This window comes from Electrona antarctica (assembly GCF_951216825.1).
Source record: "Electrona antarctica genome assembly, chromosome: 14".
NCBI classification, from domain to species: Eukaryota; Metazoa; Chordata; class Actinopteri; order Myctophiformes; family Myctophidae; genus Electrona; species Electrona antarctica.
This window is the reverse complement of record NC_136795.1, coordinates 43,630,797-43,658,455: the sequence shown is the minus strand read 5'-3', so window position 1 is coordinate 43,658,455 and position 27,659 is coordinate 43,630,797. Positions and strand designations below refer to the sequence as shown.

The 27,659-nt window shown below is 43.4% G+C and overlaps 5 protein-coding genes across 5 annotated transcripts in view; 2 read left to right on the top strand and 3 right to left on the bottom strand.

Moving 5' to 3' along the window:
* Positions 1 to 724: 724 nt before the first annotated feature.
* LOC306936038 (histone H3.2-like) lies at positions 725 to 1,135 on the bottom strand (the record flags this gene model as incomplete). The annotated part of the gene is made up of 1 exon (XM_079519455.1): positions 725 to 1,135. One exon carries the CDS (start codon positions 1,133 to 1,135, stop codon positions 725 to 727), a length of 411 nt encoding a protein of 136 aa, XP_079375581.1.
* A 905-nt stretch (positions 1,136 to 2,040) lies between these two features.
* LOC306936704 (histone H2A-like) lies at positions 2,041 to 2,424 on the top strand (the record flags this gene model as incomplete). The annotated part of the gene is made up of 1 exon (XM_079520314.1): positions 2,041 to 2,424. One exon carries the CDS (start codon positions 2,041 to 2,043, stop codon positions 2,422 to 2,424), a length of 384 nt encoding a protein of 127 aa, XP_079376440.1.
* Positions 2,425 to 3,042: 618 nt separating this feature from the next.
* LOC306936940 (histone H2B-like) lies at positions 3,043 to 3,417 on the bottom strand (the record flags this gene model as incomplete). Its single annotated transcript, XM_079520601.1, has 1 exon — positions 3,043 to 3,417. The coding sequence occupies one exon, from the start codon at positions 3,415 to 3,417 to the stop codon at positions 3,043 to 3,045; it is 375 nt and encodes a 124-aa protein (XP_079376727.1).
* A 2,640-nt stretch (positions 3,418 to 6,057) lies between these two features.
* ern1 (endoplasmic reticulum to nucleus signaling 1) overlaps positions 6,058 to 27,659 on the bottom strand; it is a 44,832-nt gene continuing 23,230 nt past the window's right edge. Inside the window, exons 9-22 of the mRNA XM_079519590.1 lie at positions 27,117 to 27,195; positions 24,585 to 24,744; positions 23,508 to 23,623; positions 22,867 to 23,061; positions 20,306 to 20,579; positions 19,749 to 19,839; positions 18,709 to 18,898; positions 16,671 to 16,770; positions 16,124 to 16,323; positions 15,281 to 15,428; positions 14,539 to 14,666; positions 12,947 to 13,070; positions 7,717 to 7,784; positions 6,058 to 7,555 (exon numbers count right to left, since the gene is read on the bottom strand). Of these exons, the coding sequence (XP_079375716.1) occupies positions 6,746 to 7,555; positions 7,717 to 7,784; positions 12,947 to 13,070; positions 14,539 to 14,666; positions 15,281 to 15,428; positions 16,124 to 16,323; positions 16,671 to 16,770; positions 18,709 to 18,898; positions 19,749 to 19,839; positions 20,306 to 20,579; positions 22,867 to 23,061; positions 23,508 to 23,623; positions 24,585 to 24,744; positions 27,117 to 27,195 (2,683 nt within the window). The 3' untranslated portion in view covers positions 6,058 to 6,745. The remainder of the gene's footprint in view (positions 7,556 to 7,716; positions 7,785 to 12,946; positions 13,071 to 14,538; positions 14,667 to 15,280; positions 15,429 to 16,123; positions 16,324 to 16,670; positions 16,771 to 18,708; positions 18,899 to 19,748; positions 19,840 to 20,305; positions 20,580 to 22,866; positions 23,062 to 23,507; positions 23,624 to 24,584; positions 24,745 to 27,116; positions 27,196 to 27,659) is intronic.
* Positions 8,811 to 10,586, top strand: LOC306936239 (ubiquitin carboxyl-terminal hydrolase 16-like; the record flags this gene model as incomplete). The annotated part of the gene is made up of 1 exon (XM_079519730.1): positions 8,811 to 10,586. One exon carries the CDS (start codon positions 8,811 to 8,813, stop codon positions 10,584 to 10,586), a length of 1,776 nt encoding a protein of 591 aa, XP_079375856.1.

Below are 27,659 nucleotides of genomic sequence, written 5' to 3'. Positions count from 1 at the left end.
TTAGCTCCTTTATTGGTGTTACATTTGTTTGATAAATACATATTGGCATGAATGTTAAGAAAATAAAATAAATCTCCCACTACTGTGCACATGTGAGTTAAGAGTCTAAAACACAACTGAACTTAGACAACACATTTAACACTCAACAGTTAAAATACCCCCCCCCCCCCCAATACTAGAAACATGTTCAACGCTCAACCCCCACCTCCGCTTTGAGAAGCAAACGCTGATAGACATGCAGATTATATTTACACCAAAGCTCTCCTCTCTACACTTGCTTTGTACAGAAGAGTCTCATTCCAGGACTATGAATAGCTGCTGGTTTTGGTGTGAAGCATCATGTTGAGTTCAACACAATGGAACAATGCCTCCCCACCTGATTGAGGTGATTTAAATGACACTTTAAATCCAATTATTTCAGTTATATGCATTATGATTACAGATTAGTAAATTCGATCAGTAAGGATATACTCTAAGGTAAGGACAGACCCAAAAGCCTCCATATATATTATATACATGTACATAGTAATGAATACAATTATCTACACAACTGGTTAAAAGCATTAGTTGTAGCAGGTCAGGTTATTATACACAATGCAATGTTGAGATAATCAGTTATTGGCTTATTGTCGATCTACTATTAAACGGAATAATTTCTCTTCAAATAACACATTTGGCGGCTCTTAAAAGAGCCGTTTTGGGGTTTTGGCAGTGACAAATTAGTCTAAGCACGTTCTCCGCGGATACGACGGGCCAGCTGGATGTCTTTGGGCATGATGGTCACCCTCTTTGCGTGGATGGCGCACAGGTTGGTGTCCTCAAACAGACCGACCAGATAAGCCTCGGCTGACTCCTGGAGAGCCATGACGGCGGAGCTCTGGAAGCGCAGGTCGGTTTTGAAGTCCTGGGCGATCTCCCTAACCAGGCGCTGGAAAGGCAGCTTGCGGATCAGCAGCTCGGTAGATTTCTGGTAACGACGGATCTCCCTCAGAGCCACTGTACCGGGCCTGTAACGGTGAGGCTTCTTCACTCCACCAGTTGCCGGCGCGCTCTTACGAGCTGCCTTGGTGGCGAGCTGCTTCCTGGGCGCTTTGCCACCGGTGGACTTACGAGCGGTCTGCTTGGTCCTTGCCATTGTATCTTGTTTTTCTTCTAAAATGATCATTGCAGCGCAAACTGCTGTTTTTATTTGCGCTTCTGAGACGCCGTTGTTCTCTGATTGGTCAGTGGTCAGGAACCTCCTTGTTTGGGGAGGTATCATGCATCACTGGCACCGATTGGAGGGGAACTCTTACAGAAGTCATAGCGTATGGAATAGTAGTTTCCAAAAAAATGAACAAATAACATACTTTATGTTATATGACATGTTGTATGAAATGGGGCAAAAAAATAAGCATTTGACAAAATAACACATGACGCAGGGATGTATGCCTATACAATAAAATCGAACTTTGTTATACTTGTCTATCAGAAAGTATGGAGCTTAACGAAATAATTAACATCTAATTCACATTGGACTAGAACTAAAATGTGCATTGAACTTGAATATAGGCACTGGAATCCATGCAATGTGATACTAAATGTAGGCTAAATGTAATATGATTTCCTACAAATGATTACTACCACATAGTCTGGTGTATAACTATGCTTACTTTCAAGACAAAGTCAAAGACAGTCAGTTTATAGTTTATAATAAGAAGCTCATACATGGGCGTGGCTTCTTATTTACGAGCGGTCTGGAAGGTTCTTGCCAAAGTTACGATAGAACAAAAAGGGCCCAAACTGCTGCTTTTTATCTCATTGGCTCTGAGACAGGAACCTCCTTCTTTGGGAGGAGCAGTTCATGTCACTACTACTGATTGGTTGGAAGCTCATACAGACGCAGCCCGCGCTCTCATCCGTTTCTATGATTGGTGGTGCGCACAGCCGCACATACAGACAATACTATCCTCTGTGTTGTTGAAGATATAAAAGGTCTCGCGCGCTGCTCTTCCAGCACATTTCTACGAGAGTAAACTCCAGAAATAAACCTACATCAAAATGAGTGGTAGAGGGAAGACCGGAGGAAAGGCCAGGGCGAAGGCTAAGACCCGCTCATCCCGTGCCGGGCTCCAGTTTCCCGTCGGTCGTGTCCACAGGCTGCTCCGTAAAGGCAACTATGCCCATAGAGTCGGTGCCGGAGCTCCAGTGTACCTCGCTGCGGTGCTCGAGTATCTGACCGCTGAGATCCTGGAGTTGGCTGGAAACGCTGCCCGTGACAACAAGAAGAGTCGTATCATCCCCCGTCACCTCCAGCTGGCCGTCCGCAACGACGAGGAGCTCAACAAACTGCTGGGTGGAGTGACCATCGCACAGGGCGGTGTGCTGCCCAACATCCAGGCTGTTCTGCTCCCCAAGAAGACCGAGAAAGCCGGCAAGAAATAAATCTGCAACATTCGTTTAACGAACCCCACAAAGGCTCTTTTAAGAGCCACCCACTCTTTCTATATAAAGGGCCATTTCCAATGTCGAGTACTTAGTGGTGGGTCGCGAGCGAGCTATTCGTTCATAAGACCCGATATTGAGGAGGTAAACGCACACACTTACAAATGTTCCTAGTTACTTACTTCGCCTAGTGTGAAACTAAAAGTAAATACGAAGACGTGTGCATCGATAACAGCTGGTCATATATATTTTGTCTAGTTTCAAATTAATAAAGAGGTACTTGTTAAATAAGCCTTTTGCCAACGGTTGATTCGGTCTGGCTTATTAGCCAGGGTAGGCGGTTATTGAGGATAGGCGGTGTAATTCATAGTTTATTTTGGCTTTGATCCATTCCTGTGTGACTTGCTAATGTGTATAGTAGTTCATACAAGGAGTCAGTTTTGAAATCAACGTATTGCCTTATTGCAAGTTACATGTCTGGGCAATACTATTCACAATATTGTCTGATAGCATGCGTTCAGGCTCTGCAATATTTGTTATAGTACTTGGATAAACTCTTCCTTGGAAAAGATGGGTGGTCCTTAAAAGGACCGTTGTGTTTAGAGCAGACAGATCAGTTTACTTGGAGCTGGTGTACTTGGTCACAGCCTTGGTGCCTTCAGACACGGCGTGCTTGGCCAGCTCACCGGGGAGCAGCAGGCGGACGGCGGTCTGAATCTCCCTGGATGAGATGGTGCGACGCTTGTTGTAGAGAGCCAGTTTGGAGGCTTCACCGGCGATGCGCTCAAAGATGTCGTTGACGAAGGAGTTCATGATGCCCATGGCCTTGGAAGAGACACCAGTGTCAGGGTGGACCTGCTTCAGGACCTTGTATATGTAGATGGCATAGCTCTCCTTCCTGGACTTTCTGCGCTTCTTGCCGCCCTTTGTTGCGGTCTTGGCGACAGCTTTCTTGGAGCCCTTCTTGGGCGCTGGTTTCGCTACTTCAGGCATGGTTCTTTCTCTAAAGACGGTGTGCTGTGTGTGCGAGTGATACGGCGTCGCACCAGCATTTGTACCCACCCAATGCAAATGTGGTGTGCGACTCCCGGTATTTGATTGGGTGATTCTGCCATCTTTGTTTCTGCCAAATGTTTTCCCGCCTGCCTGCTCTATTGTGCCTAAATGAGAGGGACAAAGTATAATAATGGTCTACATTTATTCAATGGAATAATTATATTCAACGCTCCCATTGAAAATGCCTTTCCCCCTTCTTACGGTTTATTTGCTAGATGCTAGCCCCATATACAGGTTTAATGTTTGTTTTAAAAACAAAGATAATTTAATGTTTGTTTTGTCACCGTTTGTTTTACATCATCATTACATCACCTAATCAATAAGAGCGCGAAGTGTATATATTTATATATCTAAATGTTCTGATGAATTGAAAATGGTGGACCCGGCCCGGGCCTGTTGTAAACAAGTATAATGCTTTATCAGTGTGTCGTCCACAGTAACAGTATTTGTGCTTTCCTGTGAAATGTACCCATGCAAACTGTTAATAAATACTTCAATCAATAAATCAATCAATCAACACAGTTTATATCAATGCAGAACATCTATTAAACCAGTCTGTGTTTATCTCAAACATGAACATACATTAATTCCACCATAACACAATACTTGTCTTCTATATCCCTGACCAGTAATTTGATATAACAATGTCTATTATAGATAAACTGACCTCAAACACAAATTTAAATGTGTGTGCACCTCTGGCCATATATTATTGCACTTCAATGTATTTTGATGAGCAATATTTTTTTGTGGAATTTATTATATTGTGTAAAATATACCCAACGTCAGTGATGGTGTGAACATTTTCAACATTAGTGTTCTAGGGTTAAACCAGTGGGACATCTCAAAAAGTGGCCCACCCATCTGACCACCAAGGAGCCAAAAGGCTGCATGCCTTTCCAGAGCATCTCAATTTTAACAATCAATCCATTTCCAGCTTGGCTCAATGGAGCCAACATCCGGCTCCTAAATTTGTTGTTAGTATCATTAATATGTTTGATTATTCTAAGTTGGTCCGCAATTTTTTGGGGGCCCACACTCAAAATGAAGTCTTAATGGAGTAGAATGTTGTTTTAGTGTATATATTGTATGTATCCTTTTTAATCATGTATTTGGGCTAGATTTAACCCCATCGACTGTATCATAGGATATCTCTTTCATTCATGGGCCAGGCCGTTATATTGCCATGAGACACTTTGTGACCCTCTTAAAGGAACATTTCACCACTGGAAGAAACAGCATGAGAGAGATACTAGATTCTGTAGTAGATAACAGTAGCCCAATTTGAAATGTGCTCCCTAAGGCAACATGGAGGCAATATTTCCCGAGATTCCTTGCGAAGCATAGCGGAAGCAAAATGGAAGAACGGAAGGGGACGTTCGGTAGTCCAATCAGAGGTGTGACTCCCTTTCCCAGCGGCACTTGCCTTCACGATTCCGCTTGACTTCCTCCTCCCGTTGGAGACATATCGCTCCAACGAACTGCAGCGACCAATGAGGCATCTATATATTATTCATATCTAATTTTCATGACAAATTTTGGTCATGAACATGGCACGATTACTAATATTACAATATCTAAAAACACAAAGTACACACACAAACTCCAGGATGTGTCCCAAACATCATTAAAATAAGATATGGTTGCAAAAGGGGTGAAGTGGCCCTTTAATGAGGTTGCCTCATGCAGAATACTGCACTTCACAGTTCACACCTTACTGATCAACTTCAGACATTGATTAATTGAATGGACACTCAGAGGCCTCATACGTCTGTGTTTTCATGGCCGCTTCAATGCTTTTCCAATGGAAGTCGCGTGGTTTGAACAAACACTTGTATTTGATTGCCCCCTCCCCCCATCAAACACAAGTGTTTGGTCAAACCACGTGACTTCCATTGGAAAAGCATTTAGGCGGCCATGAAACACAGACGGAACACAGAATGTTCGTTTGATATGTGTGTATGAAGCCTTTAAAGCAGTGTATGAAGCCTTTAAAGCAGACAGGTAGGTGACTGTTAACGGTTTGATGCACGGTGGCAGCCTCTTTATTCCTGATCATTGTCGTTGTTCTGTATTGCTGTGACTCTGCAGAACATGTCCCACCACATGTCACTGATTGTACCTGCTGAGTGTACCTGCTGTAGAGCATCCACCCGATACTCGCTCTGTGTGAGTCAGCTCAGCAGCCAGTCCATCCTATTGTAGTAATGCGCTTGCGCAATCCAGTGGTTCCTGTATTATACATGAGTTGTCACAGTCGAGTTTAATAAACTGCACTTGGTTTTGTAAGTAATTAGTATTAATAATACCAATAATAAAACATTACTTCCCATACTGTCATGCATTTGTTTCAGGCAGCTTGTTAACTGGTCATTCAAAGTGTTGTTCAAATCGAGTACAGTCATTTTGTCGAAAAGGGATGCAGAGCATTGTTCTTGTATTCAACATGAGAGCTGTCACAGTCACAAGTTGAATGAACTGAACTCGGTTTATGAAGTATTCCCTCCGTATGGTCATTCTAAACCTGGTGTATGGGTAAACCCAACTTGGAAGCACATGACGGAAGCAAATCTAATATAAAATGTACAAGAATAGTCTTTAATAATAATAATAATAATAATAACATGAATTTATGTGAGCTTTAATATCATTCTAACGATAATGACACCCTGGAGAAAGACCTTTGGAATAAAGCCCACATGCTGAGGACATCAGCAACAATAATGTCTGTTTGACAAAAGCGAAGCAGGAGAATCAGTCTATTAGCAGCATCAATGGACAGCAAGCACATTTAGCATGATCATGTTCACACTTTCACAGCACAGTGTCATTGAAAAAGGCACAGCGGCCACATCACAACTGATTATCCACAATACAAATCTGAATCAATCTATACAAAAATATACAGCTCTTAAAAAAAAGTAAATATAACTACCAAAATGATCATCATCATCATCATCATCACAGAAATCCTCCACAATACAAGCCAGGTATTTTGGAGACAATAATTATAAAACAGAGAGATTCTCTCTTTCACTTCCACACTTTTTTCCTAGAAGTCCTGGGTGAAAAAAGAAACGGCCTTCTTCAAGGATGGTTCTAGTGGGAGCCATTTTTGACGCAGGTACAGGAGAAAGGCACTTGATTCGAGATACCTCTGCTTTCCATGCCCTTAGAGGCGGATCCCAGGCACTGCAGGCCTGGTCCTCACCAGCACAGGACACACAAACAGCAGAGCTCCAATGGGTGTCTGTCCGTCCGTTCGTTAAGGCAACAAGTCTTCCCTGTGCTGCATCGACGGTGGTCCAGTCCACACAGGATCACAGCCCAGTGTAGGAGGATCGGGCAGTGTGTGTGTTTCAGAGAGAATGCAATTTATCGTCTCTGGGGGCGATCGTGCAGGGCGGGCGAGGTCCGCCGAATCTGCAGGGAGGCAGAGATCCGCTGTCTGATCGGGCAGGTCTGTCTCTGTGGGCGATGGCGGTTCAGTTGTCAGTGCTGTATGAACTGACGCAGGCTCCTCTCTAGTCTCTGTGGGCGATACCGGTTCAGCTGGCAGTTCTGTATGAACTGACGCAGGCTCCTCGGTAGTCGATACCGGTTCAGTTGTCAGTGCTGTATGAACCAACGCAGGCTCCTCTCTAGTCTCTGTGGGCGATACCGGTTCAGCTGGCAGTTCTGTATGAACTGACGTCGGTTCTTCCGATAACGCGGTCGGTACTGGATGTGTAGGCATTGTGTCCGAGACCGACACTGGCTGTGTGTGTTCTGTGGCGGACAGTGGTTGAAGAGACGGCGGTTCCTCCGGTTGCGAGGTTTGCGCTGGCGAGCTGGCCTGCGGCTCCTCTTGTCTTTTCTGCGCGGGGTGCGAGCACAACAGGGCCTGTGTCCTTGCGAGCTGGCCTGCGCTCGGGTAGTAAGGCAGGAAGGGTCTCTCGTGCGCGCAGGTGCGCATGGCCAGGTAGGTGTGCGTCAGCAGGTGTGGGAAGCGGGAGGTGAAATAGGAGACAAAGTCATCTGGGATCGAACCCAGCGTCTCCTGGACTTCGGCAGGCAGCTCCCTGTAATGATGCTTCTGTTGGGCGACAGACAGGGAAACAGATAGTTAGTCTGACCAACATCAGGATACGTGGCATCGTTGTACCAACATCAGGATACGTGTCATCGATGTACACAAAGATTTGGATCAACATCAGGATAAGTTGCCATGTCCAGTGAGTGGGAGCACTCCGTTACCTTGTTTCTCATGGCACGGAGAAGATCCCTGACGGAGCCTCCCTTGTAGGAACGGAATTTGCGCAGGTCTGCCAACGAGAAAAGTAACACCCAATGCGTTAATCACAAGCTGCCGTCAAACATTTGATTGAATTAACACCACACTAATTATCAAATAAAATTAACATTAAAAAATTACTTCATATTTGTATACATTTCCACTAATGAAAAAAATCACACCCGTGTGAACTGAGTGGTGCAGTGACGTCACACACTAACCATAGCAACCATGCTCACCCCTACGTGGCCCCACGTACAGGTACATACAGACAAAGATGGTTATTGGAATGGTTTGCACCACTCAAAAAGTGATTGTTATGGAGTAACTAGAGTTCTGGGCGTACCACCGATCGGACTGATATGTCCATATATGGAGAGGTCTGTATCCGTCCGTCATTGTCCCTTTCATGACCATAAATGGAGATCCCTGATGTCATCAGGATACGCTCACATGGGCTAGCCCACTTTTGTGCCCATAATATGGAGCTGCCTGATTTGTTTGTGTCTGATGTATTTTCAGCTAATTGACCAGCCCAACTGTTGACAAACTGTTGCTATGGCAGCGCCTTGTGTTGGGTGTGATGTCAGAGAGTCAGCATATCTGATGCGTTGCAGTCATCATAGCAAGAGAGACATTTGTTTAAACATGCACGCTGTTCATTGCAGAGCTTTATATTTGAATATGGCCGGAGTAGAGAGCAGCTCATTTACACGGAGGGAACCAAACTGTCATCTTGTGAGAATTTAGGCTCCACACTCAAAACATGACAACGGGAAATAAAGGAGCGAAGGACAACAGTTCCAAGGAGAGTAAGAGCATTAATCCCTTGTGTAGCCACGTCAATAAGGGGACAAACGATAAGATTAGCTGGGAATTACCTGTGAATTCTAATGACAACCTTTGTCAGGACTGTAACAAGGACGGAGAGAAAACGGCAACAATATGGATGTGTTTACAATGTGGACATCGGGGATGTTGGCAGAACTCGAAGAACGAGCATGCGGTCGCACATTTCGGAACACCCCGGCCAGGTCTACACTGCCTGGTGGTCAGAATGGACGACTGGAGCACCGTGTGGTGTTACATCTGCAATAAGCGCACGCCGTACACGGAGACTGGCCGTTTAGCTCAGTTAGTGACCAATATAAAAGCACAAGCCTCGTCACCCCACAACGATAAAAGTGTTAAGGTGGGGACAACTAGCAATGTGAAGAAAGACAATTCCTTTGGATTACCATTTAACGGACAGAAGAAACTTAACGTGCAACTGCAGAGGTCTGGCCCAGCCGACACCAGCAGCAGTGTGGTTTCTGTGAAGGGACTCTGCAATCTTGGGAACACGTGTTTCTTTAACGCGGTTATTCAGAACCTCTCTCAAACGCTGATGCTGAGGCAAATTCTCAGGAAGGTGACAGTAGAGAAGACCAAGATTCACATTACACCTGGTGCGTCCTCGGATCTGGAGCCCATAGAGGTCCAGTTGGATCAGCCCGGATCCCTGACTCGGTCCATGTGTCAGCTACTCAAAGAGATCCAGGAAAGCCGGAGGGATGTCGTGACTCCTCAGGGACTGTTCACGGAGGTTTGTAAAAGGGCCGGCAAGTTCAAAGGCTCCCAGCAACAGGACAGCCAAGAGTTGCTGCGCTACCTTCTGGACGGGATGAGAGCCGAGGAGAATAAAAGATTACGCTCTGGGATATTGGAGGCGTTGAAAAAAACAGGGAACACGAAATTGCTTAAAGTGTATTTGAAGAATGGATGTCCTAGAAACATTGTTGATGACGTGTTTGGCGGGGAGATGATCAGTACCATAATGTGTCGAGAATGCAACACGGCGACGATGATCACAGAGCCGTTTCTGGATCTTTCCCTTCCCCTTGCGGACGAGGTGTCCAAGAAAACACTACAGAAAAGCCCCGCTTTAACCACCAACGGAGACGGTTACACTTCCACCGGTGCCGTTAGCAAATACAAGCAGAAGAAAGACAGAAAGCTGCGACCAAAGCGAAAGAATGAAGAGACGATTACTTTGGAAAATAAGTACGCGGTCTTATCAGAGGACCAAGACGGAGATACACCAGAGACAGACGAGGAGGGCCTAGTGCGACTGTCGGATGAAATGGACAAACTGTCCCTGGATGAAGACGTGGAGGGAGACGTGCCGGCCGAACCCATTGAGCAGTGCACCGTCGTGAACCAGGATCCAGCGCTGGCCTTCAAGACACTGGCTACGAGAACCACTCCGGAGAAACAGGAGAGCTCGGTGCAGGCCTGTCTGTTTCGCTTCACCGAAGTGGAGAACCTGACCCAGACGAACCGCCTGCTGTGCCCCACGTGCACTAAGCGTCACACAGACACAAACAAAACCTCCGACGGGTCCAAGGAGAAGAAGGTGTACACGGAATCCTCCAAGCAGATTCTCATCTCCGCCCCTCCTCCGGTGCTCACGTTACACCTGAAGAGATCTCAGCAGGTCAGTGCCGGTTTCGGCAAGGTGAACAAACATGTCGAGTTCCCCCAGACACTTGACCTAGCGCCTTTCTGTGCTGCCAAATGCAACAACGTCCCAGCACGGGCCCGTAAAGTTTTGTACAGCCTCTACGGTGTTGTGGACCACAGAGGAACGATGAAAGCGGGTCATTACACGGCCAGCGTCAAAGTCCGTCCTCAACGGCCTAAACCATCACCCAACGGAGCGACAGCAACGCAAGGGGAGACGGACGCACATAAAGGATCCTGGTTCCATGTCAGCGACACAAATGTGCAGCCCGTGTCTGAGAGCAAAGTTCAGGGTTCGCAGGCCTACCTCCTTTTCTACGAAAGGATTTAAAGGCCCTTTTACACACCTGGAGTGTTTTTTATGTTGTGTGGTCAATTCGTGAACTCCTTCCATCAGTGACATTGTTTCACCTAAACATTCTGTGTGAAAATAAGTGTTAAATAGCCATCTATATCATAATAAAGGAGCTATTGCTATAGAGTGTTCGTTTAGTATCTGCATCTCTTTTTAGAAAACACAATTTCAGGTCTGGCTATCAAGTTTATGGAATCAGGCGAGATGACTGATGCAGGATACTTCAACATTATAACAATTGAAGCTGATAAAGTGTGATTAGATGAAAATGTAGTTTCTGTTTACTAAACAGCTGGAGAGAAGGAAGACCCCGTTACTGACCAAACACTCTACTGTATAGCATTGATTACTATCAGAATATAATGATTACTATCAGAATATAATGATTACTGAATATAGAGCTTTAACCTCAACATAAAAATGTTCTTTTTTTTGCTTTAACCCATTTAGACCTGAGGCCGATTCTAAAAAAAAAAAGTCTTCTAAATCTTGACAGTTTTCTGAAAAACCTATGTTTCTATATTAGTGGTGCTCAACCCTTTTCATGTCAAGGACACCCAGAATTATCTGCATTTGGCTGTGGACCCCCATCTGAAAATATGTTGTTTCAGGGACCACCTCAGAAGCAAAGATTTCAGTTAAAAACTGATATTTATATATTCAAAGATTTGAACCACATATTCATGATTTTTCAAAAATAGCAGATCTACAAGCTCGTGTGAGCTTCTCGATCTGCTATCTTTCAATAGATAAAGTATAACATAATGCATAACACCAAAAGGGGTTTTCGTCCAGAATGGGTTAACAAAAGATGTAATTGAAGCTGAAGTCTAATTAATGCCTCTCCAATAAATACATCTACAAATCCACTGAATGTAAGCCAGATAAAACATTATATAGAGAAGTGTTAACACTTTAATTGCCCGGGGTTATTTATTCCATACCGGATGTTGTTGTGAATGTGTGTGTAGCAGCTAACAATAGCCACACCACTCTAGAGTCTATCGACAACAACGGGAGGTAAGAATAAATCTATCGCGACTAGCGACCGCGGAGCGCCGTCTAACACAGGATCTTTTTTCATAATTAGACGGGATGATTTAGATCGAGTTATGAACGTTTTAAGATTTTCGTTTTCATCAGCTAAACTAGGGGAGTTTTTCGATGACGTCTCACTCTTGCGCAACACAGAGGATTGCCCAACAGGCGCTCCTGGGCTATGGAGCCATGCGATCCATTCTCATATCAATAAACTTCGTCTTTTGGACAATACTTCGTCCTGGGTGTCGGGCGTTACTAATAGAAAGGACAAAGAACTTCGTCCTGGGCGTTGGGAGTGTTAATACGCAACGACATGTCTGTCTGTCTCAATATGCTCAAATATGGAGAACTGTTGTTCGATGTCACAATAACCGACATCACAATATTGATGTCAGTCCATATAATCTGACATGGCTACTGATGATGTCATAGATGAATTGACATCGTAGACTGCCTTCTCCCTGCTGGCTCCAAAACTATGGAATGCACTTCCCATTACAATCAGAACTGCAGCCTCACCCCCAATCTTCCGCCATAGTCTGAAAACCCACCTTTTCAGACTCCACCATGGCCCGTAGCACTTGCCCTAGCCCCTTGGATAGCACTTTATGTAGACTTAGATAGCATTTCATACAGACTTATAGCACGTTACGTCGTAGACAGCACTAGAATTCCGTTTTATGTAGTCATAGCACGTTATAGTATAGCATAGTATATATATGTATTGTTTATATGTATAGTTTCATTATATAGATATCCCACTGTCACGTTCTTAGCTTACGCATGTTTCACAAGCATGTGATAGGTTAGTTATGTTTCACATGCGTAAACTACTTTTTATACATGTGATGTATTGCCATGCTTTTGTTCTTGCTTAATGTAAATCGCTCTGGATTAAGAGCAGACAGACGGACGGCTCTGTAAAAACAGCAGCATGTTGTTGCAGTTATGTCTCATACCTCTCTGTAGAGGCACTGTGATAGGTTAGTTATGTCTCATACCAGTCTGTAGAGGCACTGTGATAGGTTAGTTATGTCTCATACCAGTCTGTAGAGGCACTGTGATAGGTTAGTTATGTCTCATACCAGTCTGTAGAGGCACTGTGATAGGTTAGTTATGTCTCATACCAGTCTGTAGAGGCACTGTGATAGGTTAGTTAGGTCTCATACCAGTCTGTAGAGGCACTGTGATAGGTTAGTTATGTCTCATACCAGTATGTAGAGGCACTGTGATAGGTTAGTTATGTCTCATACCAGTCTGTAGAGGCACTGTGATAGGTTAGTTATGTCTCATACCAGTCTGTAGAGGCACTGTGATATGCTCTCTCCAGTCACTCTTGACAACGGCCCGCCCCCCTCTTTCCAGCTGTCTCACGATTGGTCCGTCCAGCGGCTCCTTTTCGATTCGATCACTCACGTCCTGAGTTTAAAAGAACAAACAAATATTGATACATGTCAGCAATGTTGATTTTGTCGACTAAAACCGACGAGAAATAAATGGAAACTAAATGAAAAACTATGTTATGATTAAAACTAAGAGTACAAATGTTGACAATTTAGTCAACAAATAAAAACTAGACTAAAACGTTAGGAAGGGGCTAGTGGACATGAGATCCAGTATAAGTCATTTTACACTTGCTTGCATGCTGAAAATAGCAGATCCACAAACTCACAAAGCGTAGCAGCGTGTTACTAGGGCCCAATCCCAATTGCCTCCCTCAAGCCCTGAGCCCTGAACCCTCATTGACTTTAGTGACGTCAGCTGTAAGTGCTTGAGGGTGAGAGGCTGCAAGGGCTCCAAATTGTTGTGAAAGAAATGGGACAGCACTTTGAAGATGAGTCCGCCATTCATCACTTTATAAAAACTGCCCTTATTCACAGCCAGTGCCTACATGCTTTGCCTATTTAAGCTGATCGTTTTATTATTAGTTTCATAAATACACTTTCCTGTGTGATAGGGGTTGTAATATTAATATATAATAATATTCATTATAAATTGCATTTCCATATTATTTTACTTTGCTTATCGGTCATTTCTCATCATGTTTCCCTTATTATTATTATTGTTATTAAATATATAGCCTATTATTTGCCAAAATCAGCTAAAGTCAGCATCAATGCTGACTTTGGCAAAGGGCACATAAAGGGGCGGGGCTGAGCCCTCACTGACTTACCGATTTAAAATGGGACATCCCTCAAGCCCTCGCAGACTTCACATGAACGCGCAGCTAAGTCAGTGAGGGCTCATTGAGTCAGCAAGGGAGCGGATTTGGATTGGGCCTATGACTAAAACTAAAATGTGCTGTCAAAATCAACAGTGCAGCTGCCAGGCACCATCTAGTGTGTGGTTCTGAAATCATTTGAACCATATAATCACAGTGATTTTGTCTCTTTCGGTTGGAAATCTCATGTCAAAACTGTTACTTTTAGTTTTCACTATTCAAATTTAAAAAAGCAAAAGTAACAGATCCACAAGCTCAAAAGCTTCCGAGCTTGTGGATCTGACTGCTACTGTTGGTTGCCGTCACGATCATGCCATTTTAGTTGACGATTAATTCACATACAAATTGTGGTCGATGATTTAATTGTGTATTTTTGGCATTGGACACCCTGACCCAAACATATTGGGCTTTAACCCATTCTGGACGGGAACCCCTTTTGGTGTTTTAACTAAGCATTATGTTGTAGATCTGCTATTTTTCAATAGCTATGAGTATAAGCTCATAGCGCGCCACCGAGTGGCGCGCTATGAGCTTGTAGGTCTGCTATTTTCAGGCCTAAATGGTCAGGCTTAAATGGGTTAATCTTAATCATAGATTAATTTTGACTATGTAAACAGAAATTGCACAGTACAGATATGACAAATAATTGAAATGTACATAAATGACCTGGAAGAAGTGCAGCTCTCTCTCCAGGCTCCAGAAGAAAGGGTGTTTGAGGACGCTCTCTGCCGAAGGCCTCCGGTGAGGCTCCATGCTCAGCATCTGTTCTATCAGATCTCTGGCCACGATGTCGTCTGGGGGGGGGGGGGGAGTCGACACGGGTCAAACACACATGAGCGGATCACTACAAGATCTACTATGGCAGTCAGTGGTTCTCGATGAAGGACCCCCACACTGATATACATTTGGGGGACCCTCATATGGGATCTTTTTTTTATAGATTTGTTAAGATCTTTCAACTTTTCGAACAGATCTTTAAGTTCACACCGCGCCGGGATGGCTGTAGATCAGCTATTTTCGAATAACTGAAAAATAAACGTGTTTAGGTGGTTACTCATTTAGCAGAGGACCCCTTGGAAGTCCCCTGAGGGCCCCTAGACCCCATTTACTGTACAGTATGCTGTGTCAACCCTATTAGAGAGTGGTCTTTCATTTTCAATTTACAATCCTTCCGGTTTTAAATAGTCCTGATGTCGACGTTCATTTATGTTTACACAATACAAGTAAATATAAATACACAAAGCCTCTTCCATACATTTCCAGTACGCGTAGGAGGACACGATGCTAGACTCCTGTGTATCCCCTTCAATCAATCAATCAATCAATCAATCAATCAAACAAATCAATGACTCAAACTAATCAATTACAAATTGCAGGCAGCCTCTGTCTGTCTATCTGTCCGTCTCACCGTGTTTGTCAGGCAGGAGCTTGTCCAGACTGTATGTTCCCAGCAGAATGTTGGCTTGTCTTTGTAATGCCTTGCCAAAGGGGTGTTCCCCCTGGGACACCACGTAATAGAACACACAACCCGCTGAGAAGATGTCCACGGTGCAGGTCTACACACAGAGAAGAACAACAATGGAAGGTCATGATCTAGTGGCGTTGTCAGAAACCCAGATGTCATTTATTCGCAACTCCACGTATGGCATGCATAGCATAAAACCGTCTCGACTTCCACTGCATGTAGGACCGAGCCTCACACAGCCAGCCTTCATCTGCCTTTGCGATGCATATTGCCCCAGGCAGATTTAAGCCTCGTCCCTCTCAATTGTGGGAGGACTTCCCGGCCGAAGTGGTGACGAGCCAACCAGATTCGTCTGGAACCAGGCTATAACCAACCAGGTATGCAAGTATGCAAAATTGCAAATATGGGGCAGGACATTGCAAAATAAATTATAATGCTGAGAGGGACGAGACTAATATCCACGCAGTGATACTAATGCTATGTAGGACTTCCCTAGCTGGCCATCATAGCAACTTCCAGCACTAGTTAGACATTGTGAATGTCACTGCCAATACTACAGTGGGGAAAATCAATGTAAAGGAATGTATCAATGTATGTGTTCAGGTAGTGTCCAACTGCATTGTGATATGGTCCGGTAGGTAATCGACCTATAGGAACCAGGGCCATACTGGAACCCAGATTTGGTACCAAAACCCAAGTCGGGTCGAGCCGGGTCGGTTCTATGCAGAGGGAGAAGCACCAGCGGTTCTGGTGCTCGCTCTGGGTCATTCAGTACGACGGACTCACTGGGTTGTCTTTGCAGTCTTCACTGAGGACCTCGGGTGCGATCCAGCCCTCAGTGCCCGGCACCCCGGACCTCCTGCTGAAGCTGTGGCGACCCACGGCCAGCTTCTTACACAGGCCGAAGTCAGAGATCATGGCCCGCACGCGGCCGTGGGCGTTGGGCATGGACACCAGGATGTTGTGGGGCTTCAGGTCTCTGTGGACTGGAGGATGGAAGCTAATTAACCCATTTTGGGCGGGAACCCCTTTTGGTGTTTTAACTAAGCATTACCGGTATGTTATAATTTAGCTATTGAAAAATAGCAGATCTACAAGCTCATAGCGCGCCACCGAGTGGCGCACTACGAGCTTGTAGGTCTGCTATTTTTTGAAAAATCGTGAAAATGCGGCACAAAAATTTGAATATAATATTCTTTCAGAAGACTTAAGTTTTTATTTATTTCGACGTCAGGTCTAAATGGGTTAACACCTACGCTGGATGGCATCTAATCGAACAACAACAAGCGATAATGAAATTCTGTGACATTGTACAGTAGTCAGTAATAGTTACCAATGTTTAGAGAGTGCAGGTGAGCTAGTCCCGACATGGCCTGTTGAAGCAGCACCACAGGCTCTAGTCCGTGACGGACAAAGTCCTTCTTCTCCACATACTGGGGGAAAAAAGAAAAAAAAGACGCTCTTATCATCATACATCATCATCATACATCACATTCCGTGCTCAGCCAATCAAATCGTCACAAATGTCATTCCGGCCAATCACAATTTGCGTCTTCACTTTTGTCTGCAATGTTTGTGTTTACTACAAACACGGAAAGCTGGGCATAGGAGGGGCTAGTGCCCCGCAAAAAGACACAAGGCCCCATATATATTAGTAAAAGGAGGACAAACGGTGTGATTACATTGTCTCGTAGCACGCAACTGTCTTATCAAATGTTCAAGTAGCTATTTTTGACTGGTGTAAACCACTCCTACGACTGGCTTTGTTAGTTTACGTGTCTGTCTGTCTGTCTGTGCTCAAAAAATGAGCATGGTTGCTACGGTCACCCAGTTCACCCGGGTGTGATTTCATTACGTCAGACCACAGCTGATCAGGCTATATAAGACCTTACACCACTCAGTTCACAGGGTGTGATTTTTCTTAATAAACACAAAAAGTGATACTATCAGGGGCCATCAATATGCCTGTACAAATGTGTCCGTGGCAAAGACTTGGGCTTGTCCGTGACACATCTTAGACTTTCTGTTTTACACGCCATGTTGATCATAATAGCCAATTAGTGAATTCCAAGAGTTGGTTTTCTTTAGAATAATGTATGACACTGATTTACTACGACACGTTGGCACTGTGACACTATTAGGAGTTCACTAGTACTAGTGGTTCTCAAACGGTATATTTGCCAAGGACCCTCCACTTGTGCACTTGCAGAGTTGCAGACCTGTTATGGTCAGTTATGGCGCTGACCGAGTCAACAGATTGGAAAAAGCCAGTGACAGTGGTGTAAGTGAACGTGCACGAGCTGATTCGTGTCCGGACCTCATCAAGTCTCCATTCGCCGGCTCGACAAAGCCGGATGCAACACGAAAGCTGTTAAGAAGAACTTGCTAAGGTTCTTGTTAACCCATTTTGGGCAGGAACCCCTTTTGGTGATTTAATCATTACTTTAAACTTTAGCTATTGAAAAATAGCAGATCTACAAGCTCATAGTGCGGCACCGAGTGCCACGCTATGAGCGGAGTAGGTCTGCTATTTTTGAAAAATCGTGAAAATGTGGCCCAAATGTTTGAACAGCCTGGATAAGGATCTGAAAATGTGCTCATCAGTCACCAAATTCAAACAAATGTTTAAATCCAAAGTAATAAATAGATATAAAACATTAGAGTATCCTAGTTAGAAATAAGTAATAGTAAATATTAAAACCAAATAATGAAATACATTTAAACATATACAAATGCAATTATTAATAAGTAATGTATAAATATTACAAAGAAGCAATCTATAGAGGGTCTGAGACGCTGAGTCTTATCATTCCATACACGAACTCATTCACGAACTCATTTCATTATTATTATTATTACTATTATTATGTTATTTTCTTAGTTTACTGTCTGACAGTTTTGTCAGCTTTATTATCATTATTATTATTATTTATTTTTTATTTGGTTCTGTAAACCAATAGGGTAGGCAATTATAAGCTTTTAGCTTCAGCCTACACCTTTTCGGGCCACTCAAGTGTATAATGTATTATGTATTGTTATACATGTGAAAGGTTCGAACTAAACTAAACTAAAAAAACTAAACTAATATATTATTTCAGAGCGAACATTTTTAACTCAAATCTTTGCTTCTGGGAGGTCCCTGAAACAACATATTTTCAGATGGGGGTCGGCGGCCAAATACAGATAATTCTGGGGCTCCTTGACATGAACAGGTTTGAGCACCACTGACATAGAAACATGGGTTTTGTCAGAAAAATGTCATGATTTAGAAGACATGTGTAGAATCGTCCTCAGGTCTAAATGGGTTAATTATTCCTATTTAGCGGCTAAACCATAACTACGCTGAATAAAAGGTCAGTCCAGTCCAGTACCTCCTGCAGCGAGGCGGCACACAGCTCGATGGCGATGTACTGGAACTGGCGGTCCTTCTCCGTGCAGAAGTAGCGGATGACGTTGGGATGCTCGTCCGACTCCCTCAGCAGCTGCACCTCCCGGTCGGCGAAACTGAAGCACTCCGGGAGGATCCTCTTCACCGCCACCGGACGGTTGTCGAACTGACCCCTGGGTTGGTGGAGAGAGTATAGGAAAGGCAGGGTTTTTTTTATTGACCAAAGCTAGGATATTGTTACGGTCCGCGAGGGAACGACGTGACTCCAATGTGAATCTTCAGACTTCATGTATGACGTCAGTCTATGATATCTATAAGGTATGATGACTCCATATTTGAGCAAGGTTTAAGCCCATTGACTGACATTATAAAATTATGAAACATTTAAAAAATAAATAGAAAATAAAACCTGTGGAAATATACAATGGAGGCCCTTTTTTGGCCTAGAAATTTGGCTTATTTGTGTTATGAGAACATCCACTTGTCAACAACGTGGATATTACGTAAGCCAGCTGCAGGGTCGGAAAACAAGGAAGTGGGTTGATCAAATCAAATCCATTTCCGGGTACTGCTTCGTCTATTTCTCGCTCAAATGTTTTCAAAAACTTTTTTGAAGGCAATGTTTAGCTGTAAATGACATTGTGTGTCACTAGTGTGTGTGTGTTTACATGGCTGTCATGTTGGAAACAGCAGTAAATCAAGCGGGCGCAGCCGCGCAGCTGGTGCTCAGAGGGTTTGATTAGGCAGAGGTCTGTTATAGAGCGGAGTGGTCATTATCAACACATAACTCACAGCTGAATTCAGCGATTGACCAATCAGAATAAAGCATTCAACCAAGCCATGTAATAAGCAGCAATAAAGTGGCACATCTGAATTGATTTTATAACCCATAAAAAAGATCTGTCAGTCACGACGTTTGCGTTGGCTATTCAAAACACGTGGCAAAAAGACACGTGTGTAAATGATTCCAAAGTGAATGTGTTTGTTGTGCAGAATGGTAATCAGTGATGAATTAGCACCCACCTGAACACGATGGTGCCCTCAGCACCGTGGCCCAAAACACTCCTGGGGTTGAACCTTATTTTGCCCACTCTGACAGCGCTGGTGTCGTCATCTGAAAGGGCACACACACACACACACACACACACACACACACACACACACACACACACACACACACACACACACACACACACACACACACACACACACACACACACACACACACACACACACACACACACACACACACACACACACACAGAGAGAGAGAGAGAAACACGCGTTAGTATGATTCAGTCCTTCTCTCCAGGTCTAGTCGATTATTTAAAAAAAATCACACCCGTGTGAACTGAGTGGTGTTTGGTCTTATATAGCCTGATCAGCTGTGGTCTGACGTAATGTCTGACGTAATGAAATCACACTGAACTGGGTGACCGTAGCAACCATGCTCATTTTTTGGTACGAACAGACAGACAGACAGACACGTAAACTAACAAAGCCAGTCGTAAGAGTGGTTTACACCACTCAAAAAACTGAAATACACGTGTGTGTGTGTGTATAATCTTCACGCCTTTTACCTCCGTCCTCATGCTCGTTGGCGGAGCTCCCCACCTCCGACACGGACAGGTTGGAGTGGTTGGAGGCGCGCGGCGTGACGTTGGGGCTGCTGTGGTCCGAGCTCTCCGAGCGGGCGCGGCCCGCCACCTCCAGGAAGTCCCCGTCGGCGCCCAGGCCCAGGTCAGCGGGCGGGGGAGGGGGGAGGAAGGGCTGCTGCCTCTGCAGCAGGTCCAGTCTCTCCTCCATCTGCCTCTGGAACTCCTGGTGCTGCAGCTGCTGCTGCCTCTGGACACTCTGGAAAAGGGTTTTAACTCATTTAGACCAGAGGACGATTCTATAAATGCCTTCTAAATCATGACAGTTCTATGTTTCTATGTCAGTCGTTCTCAAACATTTTCATGTCAAGGACCCCCAAAGTTTTTCAAAAATAGCAGACCTACAAGCTCGTAGCGCGGCACTCGGTGCCGCGCTATGAGCTTGTAGATCTGCTATTTTTCAATAGCTAAAGCATAACATAATGCTTAAAACACCAAATGGGGTTCCCGCCCAGAATGGGTTAAAAAAACGGGCGCCAACGGTTAATGCAACTAATCATTTTAATCCATCATGAAAGTGAAAATAAAATAGAATATAGCCCTAGCCACCTTGAGCAGGTTACCAGCAGGCCCAGAATAAATTAACACAAGTAAAACAGTCACCAGAGCTTCACTCTGGTGACATAAGTCTTAAGCAGAGTAATCTAGTAAGAGAGTGGCGACACTAGCGTTGACTCCCATAAATTGTAACAATGGAATGCGGAAGTGCTCATTCTATCTCAATGGGATAGTTCCAATGTTTTGGAACTATAAACCATAGCACCCCGCTCTGCGGCGAGATCAAAGTGTGTCGCCACTCTCTTACTAGATTACTCTGTCCTTAAGTCAACTATCTAAACTTTTGTTTTAGCTGTTATAACTACTACTACTACTGTACTAATAGAATAATTCTTGTGTTTTGGACAATGAATCAATGTGTAGTGTATTGTGATGTGCGTGTGTGTGTGTGCGTGCGCACGTGTGCGTGCGTGCATGCATGCGTGCGTCTGTCTGTCTGTATCAACCCTAATGTACTGTACATTCTGTCTTCAAAACATTACATGATGAAAGCCTGTGGCAGATCCATCCCCCAGTAGTCCACTAGGTGGCACCATTTGACTAAAGATGTGAATAATGTAATAAAGTGTTTGAGAACAAAAACCCTTAGTGGAATCAACCAGTGTCCAGGTCTGAGGTGTGACAGACTGACAGTGGTGTTCTCAACAAGGTGGGGTCCGGGGACCCCCAGGGGGTGGTTGTATTGAGGTATGGAACCAAATGAACCCTTACAGGTACTCGATATGTTGTTTTTTGCCACGTGATGTCACATTATAGTCCAGAATATAAATGAGACCACACTTGCACAGACCGTGCATGTCAGCACTTGATTTGACTGGAAATTCAAATCATGTATTCTGTGTAATATTAAGTGAGTCATAATGAATTGAAGAACAACTATGTATATTGGTACCTTTTCCCGATGAGGAATAGATTATATGGTTGCATATATCTAACCTTTATATGTTACCATGACATATGATACTTGTATAATACATTGTGATATTTGGTAGCTTGTAAGCGACTAGATGTCTCCACTAAGCCTAATAGTTTATGTTAACCCATTTTGGGTGGGAACCCCTTTTGGTGTTAGCATTATGTATTTAGCTTTGAAAGTATTGTGTATAGTGTATAGTGTATTTAGCTATGAAGCTTTAGCTATTGAAAAATAGCAGACCTACAAGCGCATCGCTACGAGCTTGTAGGTCTGCTATTTTTGAAAAATCGAAGAACGACTGACATAGAAACATAGCTTTTTCAGAAAACTGTCAGGATGTAGAAGACATTTTTAGAATCTGATCTCAGGTCAAAATGGGTTAAAGACTATCTTGTTATGGTTCAGTTGTCCTACCGTACCACTGACCTGAGTGTCATTGTACTTCTACCCATGATATCATGTACATGAAATATAACCAACACCACCTGAGAATATTGTCTCAAATCCTTTATTTTGCATCGATTGATGATTCATCCAGAATTCCACGATACCCAACATTGTGTTAACCCATTTAGACCTGAGGACGATCCTACAAATGTCTTCTAAATCCTGACAGTTTTCTGAAAAACCCTATGTTTCTATATCAGTGGTTCTCAAACTATTTCATGTCAAGCAGCCCCAGAATTATATGTATTTGGCCGCTGACCCCCATCTGAAAATATGTTGTTCCAGGGACACCCCAGAAGCAAAGATTTGAGTTAAAAAGAAACATTGTTTCTCTGAAAGAATATATATTCAAAGATTTGCTCTACATTTTCACGATTTAAAAAAAAATAGCAGATCTACAATCTTGTAGCGTGGCACTCGGTGCCGCGCTACGAGCTTTGTATATCTGCTATTTTTCAATAGCTATAGTATAACATAACACCAAAAGGAGTTCCCGACCCTGAATGGGTTAATTACAAACCTGGAAAACGTTGTTTTTAAGTAAGTGGTAATGGTGCGTACCAACCTTGGGGTAGGTGATGACGAAGGCCAGCCAGCCGGCCAGGAGGAAGGTGGAGAAGATGATGGTGGCCATGTCCTTGAGCATGGAGTCCACGGGGGCCTCGGGGCGGGCCGAGCGCCCGCTGGGCCGCGGCTCCTGGATGGACGTGTCGGGCTGTGGCGCCGGGGGGCCGTCGTCCATACCGCTTTCATTGACCTTCTAAACACGCACACAGAGAGAGAGAGAGAGAGAGAGAGAGATCGGTGTGAACGAAGCGCGACATGATTAGTGATTACACATTAAGAACCCCTCAAGAAGTCTGACTAAAGGTCTGAGAATGTTTATTAATTATTCAACCAATTCAAACATATTAATTTAAACTGCTGTATGCGTTATGTGAACATCCACTCAACGTGAATATTACGCAGCAATAAAGTGGCACATTTTTTATAACCAATTAAAACCGGGAAAGCATCTCCCATTTAGATTTCTGTGTTGGCAATTCAACAATTGTACAAGCTCGAGCTTGAAGATCTGATATATTTTTTTTAACATTTATTTTAGAATATATAAGTGATAGTGTTTACATGGCCATCGGAACAAGCATATCTAAAATGGAGGCATTACTTTGCATGGGACATCCTCGTTTGAAAGCAGCAACAAACCTCCTCTATGGTCTTCTCGGTGGTGGGAGGGATGACGTTGGCCTGGCTGCGCGGGAGGCTGTCGGGGAACCTCTCCAGGATCTTGGTGTGAGCAGCAGGAGGAGTCTCATGATGACCTGAGGTGAAGACAGAAGTCCATTCATCATCATGAGTGTCATCATTACCAATGAAAAGGAAACCAAAGTAGTTGTTTTTTTACCACTCAGTAGGCGTTCCCACATAACTTCCGGGTATGATGATGGTGTCATGTGCATTACCCTCTATACTGTAAGGACTTTGGTTATGTGAAAACACGGCGATATGTTTCCATTCAACGGAAATCCATCCCTAGGTTAGAGTAGCCTAATCTTTTGTTTTTCCCCCCCTCACATTTGTGTTGTCCTACTGGCTCACCTGCCATGGACGAGTCCCCACCGGGAAGACGTAGCGTAGGCTAGCCAATGTTATTTAACCCATTTAGACCTAAGTTCGATTCGACAAATGTCTTCTAAATCATGAGTTTTCTGAAAAACCCATGTTTCTATGTCAGTGGTTCTCAAACTATTTCATGTCAAGGACCCCAAAAATGATATGAAATACCGGTAGGCCTCCGACCCCAATCTGAAAATATGTTGTTCCAGGGACCCCCCAGAAGCAAATGTTTGAGTGAAAAATGTTCGCTCTGAAAGAATATATATTCCAAAATTTTGGAATATATAATAGCCACATTTTCAGGATTTTTCTAAAATAGCAGACCTACAAGCTTGTAGCGCAGCACCGAATGCCGCACTATGAGCTTGTAGATCTGCTATTTTTCAATAGCTAAAGTATAACATAATGCTTAAAACACCAAATAGTTATTAACCAAAATGGGTTAAATAACGTGTTGTTTAAAAAGATGCTGGTATTTGAGTTTCCTTCATAATTCGACATGATATTTATTGACCAGGGCTCCTGCTTACCCTGAGCATTCAAATGTCTGCCGTCTAAGTCGTTCTGGATAAGAGTTAAGAGATAAGAATAGCAACTTTGTTTAAGCAAAAAGGAAGAATAGCAACTTTTTTTAAGCAAAAAGGAAGAATAGATGAAGAGGTGCACCTATGATGAGCAGGTAGTTCCTCATGAAGTTGATGCGATTGCGTTCCTTCAGGGCAGCGTTGAACTTGACACTGGTGCTGGGGGTGATCACGCACTCCTTGTCTTCTCCGGAGTCCTGGCTGCCTGGACCCTCCAGCATGGGGAAGGTGCTGCCGCGCGGCTGTGCACAACACACACACACACACGCACAAAAGAAAATAAACTTAAGACGCAAGTTCACTTATTAATCACGTTCAACCTGGCGTCCCTGTCATTGCAGGTGAACATTTTCAAAATAGTTCAATATGAAAGAAAAAGGTGACCCAATATACCAGTACCACAGTACTCTCAGAGAGTCCCTGGTTTGATTACCGACCAGCCAGGAATAATAATTATAAAAAAAAATAAAAAAAACATTTAGAAATAGTGAAAGCTAAATGTGTAAATGTATAGATTGGCGATTTGAACTATTTAAATGTGTCAATGTATAGATTGGTGATTGAACTATTTAATGTTTTTCTTTTATTATTTTTCTAAATAGTAAAACATGCCTAAAACATTTAGGCATAAGGGGTAAGGTAGGCGCGAAAGATAGGGCCCTAAGTGTATAGGGCTTAGGTGTTTAAGCTCTTAACAATATGGGAACTATAGGAAGTATGCACACTCACGTTTTATTTGTAAAACTGCGATGTGACGATAAAGACGATTCTGATTCTGAAATGGACAAAACATTCTCCTGATCAACTATGAGCCGAGTCTGAGGAGGACTGAAGGAATAGAGGGTATGCACATGCATAAGGAGACTGGCAAATGAGTTGTTTATTGCAATCAAATAGGACTTTTCTGTTAGGATGTATGGGCTGTCGAGGCCAGAAAGTCTTTTGTTTTCTTCCACTCCGAAGGCGTTCCTGCATTAGGGCATTCACTTCTAGTCATTTTTACTAGTTGACTAGTTGCCTAGTCGACTAGTTGTTTAACTACCTATTATGTAAAAATAAAAAAAAATTAAAAAAATTAAATTCTTTTTTTTGTTAATAAATATTTGTACATTGAAAATCTGTGTACATGGTGACTATAACTATAATCTACCTGATCTTGAGGCCTACAAAATCGGGGAAAAAAATAAATGTATATATATTTTTTTTTTTTCTTATCAACTAGTCAACTAGTACCAACAAGGTCGACTAGTGGATTTACTAGTCGACTAGTAAACTAGTCGACTAGTTGCTTAATGCCCTATCCTGCATAACCTCCAGGTACAATGATGATGTCACGCGCAAACCAGAGGTCAAAATGCAGATTATTATCACTCCCGAGAACAGCACAGCACGTGAGCAGGTGAAATTAATATAGCATTAGCAGAGAAGCGCAACTACAACCACTGTTGACATACAGACAGACAGTCAGTCTGTCAGGGTGCTGTGACCTGGGCTGCAGCCCAGCATGGTGGACTTAGACCAGGGGCATGCTGACTCCTCTAGCCCCACCTGTGGCTGTGACCTCTGGGACAGGGCTCAGGGGGGGGGATACGGTGTATCTCTGCCATGTTTAGATGTCTTGTAATTGAGCACATGCTGTCCACAAGCTCACAACAAGCCACAAAGCCACATATTGTGAGCTTGTAGATGGACTACATATACAAAAATAAAATGTTTTAGGCTAGCCGACGCCCAAAAGATAGGTAAACAACGATGCCATAAATGTTGAGGAACGAGGGATTAATATTCAAGTAATCATCTGCAGATGGGGGGTGGCACAGAGTAGAGAGAGAGAAAGAAAATGATGATGAACAACTGGTACAGAATTACATCCTTGAAATGTGAAGCTAGTTCCTCGTTTCTGTGTCCTAGAATCTGGAGGATCAAGTTTTCTTCAGCTGAACAGTAGTTATGTACGGTAGTTAGTAGATTAGGATATTTTACTTTGATTTATGTCTGTATAAAAGTAACGGAATTGACGGTTGGCATTTCTAATTAGTAATTATATTGGTTGAATATATAAGTTGAATATTGTTGCCGTCGGTGAGAAAACTCTTCATATCTATATGCCAACCGTTTGTGTGTTTTTTGTTTTTGTTTTCCTGGTAAATAACACCCTACGTGGGTCATGCTACAGCGTCACACAAAAGCATCAAAAGTAGCAGATCTACAAGCTTGACGCGTTTCGAGCTTGCAGATCTGCTGCTTTTGTTATGTTTTTTTTTTGTTTTTTTTTTATAATCTGGACAAGTAACAGCTTTGGAAATACCGTACAAGGTTTCCACCCGACAGAGATGATACAGTAATGATGGAAAAGTAACGTTGTTTGGAGGAAAACTATTGACTCTGTACATTATTTCCACGTCAATGTCCCGTTATATAATGTCGAGTTGAATGTCATGCTTTTTATGGTGTGTGTGTGTGTGTGTGTGTGTGTGTGTGTGTGTGTGTGTGTGTGTGTGTGTGTGTGTGTGTGTGTGTGTACGTGTGTACGTGTGTACGTGTGATGACCCCAGGAAGATAATGGGGATCCTAATAAAGTCAATGAAGTCCATAAACAGAGCGATGTACTCACCACCACGGTGACGCCGTCGTGCACCAGCGAGGGGGATGCGTACAGGCTGCTGGAGTATTTACCCACGTACAGCGTAGCCCTGGGACAGCCAAAACAACAGGAGAGAGAGTCAATGTTTGCTCGCCTGTTACGGTTGAGGATGTATCTCATGTATCTCAAGAGCCGCGAGTATGCACGCACACACACAATACCGTATACCAATATGTTGTAGGGCATTCACTTCTAGTCATTTTTACTAGTTGCCTAGTTGCCTAGTTTACTAGTCGACTAGTCGGGGTAAATAAATATTTGTACATTCAAAAACTGTGTACATTGGTGACTATAACTATAATCTACCTGATCTTGAGGCCTACAAAATCGGGGGAAAAAAATACCCATTTTTTTATTTTCTTATCAACTAGTCAACTAGTACCAATAAGGTTGACTAGTTGCTTAATTCCCTAATATGTTGTTGCTTTTATTTGTAGTAAATTGATGTCCTACTTGATCATACTACAGCGTCACACAAAAGTATCAAGTTTCAACAGTATCTAGAGTAGAATC